This window comes from Phalacrocorax aristotelis, chromosome 2, assembly GCF_949628215.1.
Source record: "Phalacrocorax aristotelis chromosome 2, bGulAri2.1, whole genome shotgun sequence".
Classification (NCBI taxonomy): Eukaryota; Metazoa; Chordata; class Aves; order Suliformes; family Phalacrocoracidae; genus Phalacrocorax; species Phalacrocorax aristotelis.
This window is the reverse complement of record NC_134277.1, coordinates 60,929,441-60,940,751: the sequence shown is the minus strand read 5'-3', so window position 1 is coordinate 60,940,751 and position 11,311 is coordinate 60,929,441. Positions and strand designations below refer to the sequence as shown.

Below are 11,311 nucleotides of genomic sequence, written 5' to 3'. Positions count from 1 at the left end.
TGATGTTAGTGATCTAGCACTGACAAATCCTCATTCTACTGCTTTAGTCATATATACAATATGAGCATACATATTTCATTCAAATGTTGGGAACATGGGAAAAGCTCTTCTACAATGTGTTGGCTACAAAAAAAAGGCAAAAGCTTTCAACAATTCCAGGAGGGTCCAAACCAAATCTGATACTCTTTTTCCAGAATCTGATTTTATTTTCATTGTCATGTGACACATTTCTTCAATGTTAACTGCTTTTCTCAAAAGCACTATTACATGCTGCCATCAGAATTCACTCCTTTCAGAATGACTCCTCAAAATACCAGATTTTGCAATTCTTTCAAAAATATTCTTACTATTTTTGCCTAAAAATCTGTCTGAATGTCTCTGCATAAAGCAGATTCTTGTTCAAATAAGTGTTCTTTAATTACAAAAATACAGCAGAAACAGAAAACCATTTGGGTGGTTTACTCTGTGAAAACAGAAAGTCTGTACAGAGCTCGTTGCAACATTAAACCACTGTGTGCAGAAAAAAACCAGCTGCTAAAATTCTTCTGGTTGGTTGAGACAGCCTGAACAACTGATCAGAAAATCGGTGCCTAATGGAGTTCCTTGCTGAGGAGTTAATCACTTTAACAGCCTAGAATGGAACCTTGGTGGAAAGGTTGTCTTGCTACAGTGCAAAGGAGAAAGAGTAACTTCATTCAAAGTGTGTTTAATTTTCTAGTAAGCATTTGTTTCAGGTATAGCAGATGAATAATCTGTGCAAGAGAGAAAAACAAAGCAATCTCTGCTGAAGTCTAGTACACAGTGTAGGTTCTACAACACAGATTTTTCCACCCTGTGGCTGATTGTACCACTTATATTAAGTCACCCTATGCTTATTTAGTGATGATTATTTATATTTGTTGACTAAAACCAGATCCCATGAAGTGCAACTCAAACAATCAAAATAAATTGCAAATTATAAGTTGTGAATGGACTGGGTAGCCATTTCAGTGGTGGCAGCCATCTTGGGGCAGAATAGATTCAAATAGCTGAATTTCCAGAAATGACTAATATTTTGCAAATGTGATAATTTTAAGATAATCTTTAAAATTATCAGCGACTCCACTAGAATTAGAGGAAGAGTATGGCAATCTACCACACTATGACATGTAACAGTAAGAGGAAATAATTTCTGCTGCATATTTTTTGCTTTTAACTCACAAAACCCGAGAGATTTAAAAATAAAAATAAGCTACTAGTAGAAACCCCTTTTCAAGGCCATGAGGTAAATCGAGAACATACAGCACAGGAATGCCCACTCTTAAGATTTCAAGTTCAATATGTGATTAAGTTCAGAAATTTTAAGTGCTTACACCTAGAAAGACAGAGACTATAAAAGCACACAAGCACATCATCTCTAAGCAGAGATCACCGAGCCTCATTTGACACGTAAGCCAACTGCGTGATTTGGGAACGAGGTTGTGCTTGTGATTTATTTCCCCCCAAAGAGACTTTTGTCACTCAGGACCTCATTATGGTGCCTGCTGCTTGCTTTTGGAGCTTCAACCCTGAAGATGTACCAAGGCATTCACAAGGGAGAGGGGAACTGATATTTGGTAAGGAAGAATTACGGGAATAGACTCTGGAAGTGAGGATGTGGCTCATGTTCCAGTGCACCTCGGAAGCAGCCCTCAATGTGGGACGCGCAGGAAAGGGATGTGGTTACAAGGGAAGGGCGAAGTACTGCATTAGGAAACTCATATTCACAACTTTATTTTTCACCACTGAAGGTGAAGAAAGGCTGGAGACTGAAGAGCGAGATGACAGCGGACTAAAGGAGCATGAATCCTCAAGGTTTAACACAACCTTGGCAACAAGACTCATGAGCACAGCTCACAGATTAGAAATGAGGGAAAACTACAGCAACCTTAGAGGCTGGACACAGCATGTAACAAGCAACACAATCCAAGCCTGGTGCGGAGCGGACACCTTGCTGCTGCTGCTGTGATTTATTACCACTCCCACGGCAGGGCAGGGCAGGGTAGGGTTTTGACAGTGGAGAAAGCACTCTGGGTGCCGAGCAGTGAGGCAAAGCCAAGGGAAAGGGCATGCTGCACAATAAAGGACAGATGCTGGTGAAGTTTAGGTAAGCAAAGGTCAAAAGACACGACACGACGGTGCATCACGCCACTCTGGTAGGTGACTCATCCAGCACACATCCGCCGGGTCGCGGGGGCTGGGGAACCCGGGAGCGGCGAGGCCGCCCGGAGCGGGGGTCAGGCTGCTGCAGGCAGCCCTTGCCTCGGCCCAGCGTCGACCGCGACCCTTTCGGCGTGGCGCCGTGAGACCCTGGCGGGCGCCGAGGCAAGCGGAAGGCGAACGGGATGGGAGACCCGCCCGCCCGCCGGTGAAGCAACAGGCGAGGCGCGGCGGCGGCCGCAGGGAGCGACTGCCCGGCCCACGCCGCTCTCGGCAGACGTTCCCTCCTTCCCGCCTGGCGAGGCCCGCTCCTCTCCCACAGGACTGCCCCCTCCCGCGCGCACGGCGGCGGGACTGTTAAGACCGTTACAGCTCCCACTTTCGAACTGATTCAAACTCGGCAGCGCCGAGCGCCACGGCCCCTCCCCGGGCCGCTCCGCGCTCCCTCCCGGTGCCCGCCAATCCTCTCGCCTTCCTCCTTTCTCCTCCCTCTCCCCCCTCCACGTGAGGGGGCAGAGAGTTTCAAGCCTCCCCGGCCCTGCGCCTCCCGGGCCCCGGCCCCGCTCCGCTCTGGTGAGGGGCAGCCGGGGCCCGGGAGGCGCAGGGCCGCGGCGCGGGAGGGGTAAGCGCGAGCACCCCAGGTCCCCACGGGCAGCGCGAGAACAAAGAGCTCTCCCACCCCTTCCCCTTCCCCCCCCCCCCGCACGTGGGGAGAGAGCTCCCGCCCCTTTCCCCGCCCCTCGCCGTGCCTGATTGGCGCGGGAGGCCCCGTCCGCGTCCATCCAATCGAGGCGGCGCTCGGTGCTCGGCAATGAGCGCGATGCCGATTGGGCCGCCGCGTTTGGCGCTCGGTCCGGGAGGGTGAATCCGGCAGCCGGAGGCTGAGGGGAGGGAGAGCGAGCAGGCGAGCGGCACGGCGCGGAGCTGGCGGCGGCGGCGGCGGCGGCGGCGGCGGGGCGGCAGCGACACGAGGCCGGGGTGGGGGGGCGGGTGAGTGAGCGAGCGAGCGACACCTCGCGGGCTTGAGGCGTTGGCGCCGGGAGCTGCTGTTTATAACCGGTTCTCTTTGTAATGGGGGGAGGGGAGGAGAGAGCGGGAGGAGGGGAGGAGGGGGGACGACGGCGGCTCCCGAGGAGCAGCCGCCTCCCGTCCCTCTCTCGCGGGCGCGGCGAACGGCGCGAGGGCGGGCGCCCGGCGGCGAGACACGCGCGCTCCCGGACGGTGACAGCTGGAGGGGAGAGACATGGAGTCTGAAGTGCCCTTTGTCTAAGTTGGCTCCGGCCGGCCGGCCCCTTTCCGACCCTCGCACGGCAGAGCGCAGCCCCCGGCTCAGAGGAGCTCGCTGTTCTCCCCTCCAGGGGCGGGGGGCCCGCACTGTGCAGGGTGGGGGAGAACGGGGGAGACCCGGCGGTTTCCTTCCTTTCCTCCCCGTTCCTGCCGGCTGCACGCGGCGGCGGCTGCTCCAGGCACCGTCTGACTGAAGAGGCAGAGGGGAGGTGTGCGCGTGCCAAACGTACGATGGGTGAGGTCTCAGAGCGCCCGGCGGCGAAGCCCGTGCACCCCCGGTGGGTAGCGGTGCACAAAGCTTCCCACGCCGCGGCAGGCTCCTGGGGGGCTCGGACGGGTGCGCGCCGGGCTTGGGCGCCCGCAGCCTCCCGGAAGCTGGCTCCCCGCGGGGCGAGCCAGGCGGGGGGGCTGAGCGCGCCCCGGACCGCTCCCCCGCGCTCTGGAAACGGCTCCTGGTCTGGGGGATCGCAGTCCTACGGGCTCCCGCGCCTGGCCCTGGGGGGGCTCTTGGTTCAGGGAGGGACCTTAAGAGGGCGAGGGGGCAAATCAGTCTGGCGGTGGCTCCGGCGAATTTCCTAATCGTTAAGGGCACCGTGCGGTCCTGATCTTCCAGAGTGCCGCGAGAAAGTTCATAGGGAGCTAGAAATTCTTATTTTTGGATCTGATGTCGCCAAGCACGGGTATACAGAGCTAAAACTAGGGTGTCTGGGGAGGTGTGAAGGAGGGTACCGGACAGAGCTGTCCCTGAGCAGCATGTGTGTGATCGGATAAAGACAAAGAAATCGGTGTGTTGTGGCATCATGCATATGTATTTGACGTTAACAGGTATTCACGGTGATTCAGAAATTGTTATTAGCAGACAAAAGAAAAGCAGTTTGTGCATAGACACAGCAGGAATGGGATAATGAATTTGTACATTGCTGAAGGTACTTCTAACTTTTGAAACGCTATCCTTACTTTGTTGGAGCTAGAGAAAAGGTTTTTGGTTTTTTTAACTATGGAGCTGGAAGTTCAGATTTTTGGTCTCTAATAAAAAGCTTGTAACATTTTGAACTAGGCTGTTTAATTGTTGCAATATAGGTTCATCTTCGTTTAAGTCTAGCAACTGTAGTCTCAGCTATTTTGAGTTTGGCTCTTACTAATACAGATTTCAGTGAAGAGTTTTACCAGCATTTTTAGTGTAATCTAAACTGGGATTTCCTAATGGATAGGTTTGTATTTTTTTAGGGGTTGGCACATCCATATTCTTTATGTGATTAACCAAAATTAAAAGGTTATACTTTGTTTGTCCCCAGTGTCTATATCAAACTGAGAGTCCGGGGAATGTTTTTTTTGTGGTAACAAAAAAGCATCTTCAGAAGGGTGAGTATTACGTGTACACAGTGTACTATAACTACCCTCGCTTTAGATGATTAAAATGTGAATATTTAAGATCTACAGGGTCTTTCAGAAAGCATGCTTCCCGTATTTTAGGCAATATGAAAAGTTTTGTCCAATGTGTCAACTGTTTTTAACTTCGAGAGCTAGTGCTTTATCAAGTACTGGCTTTAAGGTTGTTATATTGAAATTGTTACATTTCTTGTTGTGGGTTTCCTTTACCAAAGAAAAACCATAGAGGAAAAATACTTTTTTTCTGTTATTCTTCACCCGCCCCCCTGCTTTTCTCTGTCTACATGAGGAATTAAAGTAACAAAGTTAAACAACCTGTGGAGAAATTTGTGACAGTAAAATGTTCTATGAGATGCCAACAGCTATTTTTGTCTGGTACTTTGGAAGAATTGAAGAATCTAATTCTGGACAAAACCTGGGATATTCTCTCCCCCCCCCCCGAGATTTTTTTTTAATATGTATTTTCACCCTGAAAAGTGACAGACACTGAAAATCTGCACCATCATAGGTCATAAAATGTTTTTGCTCAGTTTAAAATGAGCTAAAGCGGTAGTGTATAAGCTTGAATCACCGACTTGAAATTCAAGCTCAAATTTTCTTTTTTTCCATGCCGTATTTTTTTTATATCTCTTGCTAGAAGTGCCAATAAGCTGACATATGGTGATTTTGTTGAAGATATGCATTCAAATGGATTTTTGTTTGTTCTGTAACATTGCAACATTCATAGGTGAAATGTAAATATATTCCTGCACTTCTGCTTACCTGCAAAGAAACTTCGGATTAATGAGAAGGGAATTTTTGTTGTGCAGTATCGAATGCACTAACTGTATTATATACAGAGCAGTTAGCTTGCACCGTCTACTTTCTGTAAAGCAGCTTATGTCAGAATAAGCTATATCTAGCATCTAGTGTGCTCCAACAGTGGCCCCAGAAAAGTTGGTGTACTCTAAAATTTCTCTTGAAATTAGTCAAAAAAACCTGTTCTTGTCACCATTCACAAGAAGATTCTGTTTCTTTATCTCTATATATAATTTAATTTTAATAAGTATATTTTGATAAGTTCACAGCTCTAATGTTAAAATTGAACAACCATTTTAGGTGACAGTACTATATTCATGTGATTGAACAGTGAGAGTTATTTTTAAAAATGGCTGCAATACTGACAGAAAACATAGTTAATAAACATTTGCTTTATGTTGTATTTGAGCAAAAGTGCTGTAGGAAACATCAGTGTTGGCTGTAATCTGAAAGTTCTGCAGTTCTACAGTTAGAGCTTGTAGATGCATCTTAGCGGACTTGAGGAGAAGTATCTATGAAACTTAAGGGGGAATAAAGTTTTCCTCAGCAGGGATGCTGAAAGTCTCAGGAGTAGGACCTGGCCTTTGCTAAGCAAGGAATTTTACTGAGTCAAGTAGGTCATCTTTACAGAATTATCTATCCAAGCGAAATTCAGCTTACCAGATTTAAAAAAAAAAAAAAAAAAAGAAGGAAATGGACTACATACTGTAAATGTAATTCTTAATGATTTGGTGAGGTGTTTGACTAGTACTTATATTAGGAAACAAGACCCCTGCTAACAGAAGCTGTAGGACAGTAACAGGATGTTTATTTTAATGTTAAAGCTGCTACCAACTTTCTGTTCATGCTATTAGCAAGGTCCATGGAAAGCAGTGCTGGGTTCATTGAAATTGTGTCTGACTGAAGACAGAATCTATGCTGTCCGTATCTACAAATTTATCTATACAGGTATCTATAAACATATCTATATATTTAGCATCTATGGATATGACTTGTACAACTGTTCTAGAATGGCTAAGTCAATCATTAAATGGATGATTTACCTCAGTATTGACATAGTTTATGTGATAACTTCAGTTAAGTGGCTATGTTTGGGAGGAAGAAAGGTGAGACAACGAAAAACCTTGTATAAAATGAATGCAAAACAGGGAGAGGTGTTTCACAGGGGAACACCAAAACATTGGTTACAAGTTAGCAGAGTGCTTGTGTTTGTTTTTTAGCTCTGAGCATATGCCCAAGAGTTTTGTTGAGCTAAAGATTAAAAGGAAATTGGTCTACAGAATTGTTAAATAGGTATTCTGTCTGTTCTCACAGAGGTCAGTTAAAGGCTTTGGGATGATGCTTTATATGTTTCTTTGTGGATGAGGTAAAACTAAAGAGTGAGATCTGTTGGAGGAGGGAGTAGGTTCTATTGAGCTGCAAGCAAGAAACAGTGAAATTTCTAAAACACGGTAGTGAGAATGCTGCTTTCTGTAACTGGCAATAGGAGGTAGTTTGGTTGTTACAGGGTTTTTCTAGGTGTATACCTAGATTTCCACTAAGATGTGTCAGACTGTGGACTTGAAGTCTGGATCCTCGGTGAAAGTAAGAAAGATTCCTCCAATGTTACAGTCAGAAAAGGTATTCTGAATTAAAGAGATAAAGTAACACTAGTAAACTTGGGTAGAGGCAACTCTTAAGATTGAAAAGTATAATTTGCATATAATATTGACAAATTAGGCTTCTTTGGAAAATAGTAAGGAAGAAAGGAATTCTTAAATATATAACTAATTGTTTAACCACAGACTTGTGAAATGGTTGTAGTTTAACAGACATCCTCTTCTCTCCCAATATTTTTTTTAATGTCCCTGCTGTGTCCATAAAAGTAAATAAACAAAAATCCCCCAGATTAATGTAGGTCAGGCCCTTGTTTTAGGAATCTTTTGGCTATGTGGCTGAAGTCCGCATATAGGATTTTTCAGTAATTGTGCCTCTGCTCAATTTTTTAAAAATACTGTTGTCTTAGGAAGTTTTATAATGTGTACTATGTTTCCTTTCTCTAATGATAAAATCAGTAGTACTTTTAAGGTGAGAAGGCCTTTTGCAAATGTAGATAGATACTGTGTGTGTTCTCAATGCTGTGGATAAAAATAACAATGTCATGATGTGAGTGGATCAGTGCAGTATTGTCGTTTGCTTGAAAATGCGATGTAGTACTTCCAAAGTGTCTAATTTAGATCTATATGATTTTATTAACAAATGAGGTACAAGTGATACGTTACTGTGTGCGAACACACTTCCTTGATACTCAATTGCAGAACAACTTCAGAATTTGCTGTTAGTTTTCCTTTTTTATATATGCATATGGTGCCTGCTTAAATGACGTTGTATGTGTAATTATGCAAGCAAAGTAGTACGAATTGCAGTCCACATCCTGGGATTTCTAAGATGTGAACTGAAAATAAATCTTTACAGGAGGGTATGATTTCTTTATACTTTTAAATTATTCTTTAATCTCAAACCAGCCCTTTTTCCCCTATCGATTTTTGTTGTATCTGGCTCCTTCCCATTCTGCCTTTTATATGGTTGGTTCAGTTTTTGCTGCCATGCATTCTCTTTCTCACAGCCTGCACGTTTGTCTCTTTAAATTACATCTGATGGCTTTGGGATTTAAACCAAAGTATTTGAAAGGAAGGAAACTTAAATTTACAACTCTCATATATATACACACACATATATAAAAATAAATAAATTTTCCTTTTTTTTTTTTTTTTTTTAAAAACATGAGCTTGTTTCCTTTCCATGTTTCTTAGTGTGAGTGGATCTGGAAAGCTTTATATGTGTAGTTGCCTGATTTCATTTTTTACTAGTAAGATAAAAAATTTTAGAGGTGGAATTGTTTGCTGCTTCTGTCAGAAATCAGGCAGACATGTGTTGCAGGCGCTTGATTTACTGGCGAAACTGTACCATGGCAAATGCATTAAAGTCATTAGGTTATTATCGACTCTTTTCTAATGATGCAATTTATAACTAGGGACAGCATACAATCTGTCCTTTGTGATAATTTCTTCCACCTATATGTCTGCTAGTTTGTGCTATGTTTCCAGTGAGTATTTATTACTAATGTGTGTAGTACAGAGTTGAATCCACTGTTCAACTATTGGAAGAATGGATTGACATACGTTGTCCTATTCTTAAAATAGTTTAACCACTACTGGTGTTCAGTCCATCATTGCTTTGAAACCAGGAGACATAATTGGCCTCAAAGCCTTAATATTCGTAATTCTCTTCCTCAGCTTAAGGAGCTGATTTTCTCACTGGAGGGTAGTGGAGTTTTTTGGGTTGGTTTGTTTGTTTTTTTTGTTTTGGCTTGATTTTAAATTTGTTTTTAAGATAACTGTTTCTCATTAATTTTCTCCATTAAGCTTCTGGAAAAGTAGTGTCCCTGTTTTTTCCCCCTTTATAAGCAACATTTAATCTAATGTGCTGATGGATTCATCCTCATATACTTTATAGAATAGGGGTGCCATACATTGGACCCAGTTATTTTGAGGACCTTAACATGAGGGTTGTGTAAATAACTCTTATTTGCCAGACTGTTCTACAATAAATTCTGCCTACCTCGAAGCATAATGTTTTTTAGGCTTTTTGCCTATGCAGGGAAAGAAGTATGAAATAGCTATTGAACTGCTTAATTGTTGTGTGGCAGGGTTTTTCTGGTATGGACTATAGGTTGCTTTTGTGTGTGACTGAGCTGAAGAAGCTGTGGCTATTTTAGAGTTTTAGAGTAAAAAAAAAAAAAAAAAAGGTGTGTCCACAAAACAAGTTTGGGTGGAATAGTCAGTGCACTTGAAATTCCCACCCTAAGTTATTTTGCCTGTGGAGACATGCCTTAAGTGTTCCCAGCAAGTGTTACTTTTTCTGCCAGATTTATGCAGAATATCAAAAAGCTAAATTTTGAGAGATGGCGGTGTTAGGCTAGAGAGGTTATTTGGAACATGTGTGGGAGTTGGATGAGTCCTATGGGCATCTGTGAATGAGTGTGAAGGGAGAAATTCAGAGGTATGCATTTGAACAACTCAAGAGGTGAAGTTCAAGTTTTATGCATGAAACTTTACTTTCTCCTGACAAATAGTCAGGCTTGGTCTTATATAAGAAATGTGGGGTGTTTTAGTGGTGACTTTTAAAAAGCATGATCAAAATCAGGCTTGAAACTTTTTGTTGCTGTTCCGCTGTTTGGAGTTTTAAAATGTTTTATTTGGTTTTTGATTGAAATAGTCTTACTTGCACATGCAAATATAGGTAAAAGTATTCATACATGCAGATATCCAAGTAAAAAATAAATAGCTGCATTACCTGCTGCACAGTGTTTTGCTGATGTTACCCAAACTGAAGTCAGATGTCAGCTGATTTCCATTAGTGCCAATTTTGATTTGATCTTTAATATAAAATATTTGGCTGTGATCTCCCCATTCTCTTTCCCCCTTCTCCCACCCCAGTGGATGAGTACTTGAACTTGTTATTTTTATTTCTAAAAGAGTATTTTTCTAAAAGTATTAAATGTTGAAGTGTTCTGGAAGAAAGCAATAATATAGGGAATTTAGAAAATTTTTATTTGAAATGGTTAGTCTTATTCCTTATATGATAGTCAGTAATTCTTTCATGCCTGTTTTTTATTTCTCTGAATCCTGAAGCTGTAGTGATACAGAGAAAGAACTTAATTTTTGAAGGGAAGAATACCTTTGAAAGTTGAAGGCTTACAAATACAGACTGATTGAACGCTAGTAAGGATTTTTTTTTTTTTTTTTTCTTCTCCTTTTTCAGGGCTGTCTGAAAACTATACTACATTGCTTTTTTCTACTCTTGTATTTATTTAAGGAAAGTATTGGAAATAGAATTATTTGTGTTGAAATCTTACTTTGTTTATTAACAGACATAACTTTTTTTTATTTTTCTCTACTGAAGAGAGTGAAACTGACAAGTACCCATACCATTGTTTCTTGATGAGTTAAAGTTCTAAATGAAGGACTCCCACAAAATGAGATAATGTCAAAAATAAATCCAAAGGCATCAAACTGATGCCCTTCTGCTTTATGGCTTGTAGAAGATCTGAAATAAGCTTGTTTTCTAGAATAGTTCTGTTGCTGGATCTTACTCAGGTACTTAATGTTTAATCAACCTATAGTTAGTGCCAAAAACTTTTACAATGATTGGGGGATTTTGTTAAGACAAGGTGAGGTCTTGCTTTTTTTCTTCTTCTTCTATTATTTAAGTTTTTGAAGCAATTTGCTTAAAATTATTTCGGATATTAAGAAACACAGATAATTTTGGCTATATTTTCTGAAGTACCTCTGCAAGGTCCGAGTTATTTATAAGCTCCAAGTTGCAAAGTTTTTAACATGTTGGCAGATAGGTTAAGGGGTTTTGAATACCTGTTAGTTGCTTTGCTTTTATAGTTTTCTAACGCAGAAAAATAAAAAATTCTAATGTAAAACCAGCAAGAAGATAAATTGATTCCTGGTATTTTTTCTAGGAAGGAAAAGGGAGTGGAGGAACATTTCCTTCTCTTTTGGATATTAAAAAGCTGTTTGACTCCTCATTCTTCCCCTCCTTTCCTCCTTGTCATTGGTAAAGAGTTGGACGTTTCTAGTATCTGCCTGGTCAGTTTATTATGGTGATA

At 42.5% G+C, this 11,311-nt stretch overlaps 1 protein-coding gene across 16 annotated transcripts in view; it reads left to right on the top strand.

Annotated features, from left to right (window-relative positions):
- The first annotated feature begins 2,015 nt into the window (after positions 1-2,015).
- Positions 2,016-11,311, top strand: part of EZH2 (enhancer of zeste 2 polycomb repressive complex 2 subunit) — a 50,411-nt gene continuing 41,115 nt past the window's right edge. For 3 of the 16 annotated variants that reach the window (XM_075083770.1, XM_075083768.1, XM_075083763.1), the window contains exon 1: positions 3,262-3,743. In XM_075083770.1, coding sequence (XP_074939871.1) covers positions 3,697-3,743 — 47 coding nt within the window. In that variant the 5' untranslated portion in view covers positions 3,262-3,696. Of the gene's footprint in view, positions 2,126-3,063; positions 3,083-3,255; positions 3,744-4,759; positions 4,828-9,510; positions 9,694-11,311 lie in introns of those variants that run through there. The other 13 variants (XM_075083774.1, XM_075083773.1, XM_075083780.1 and 10 more) reach the window with 12 other exon arrangements.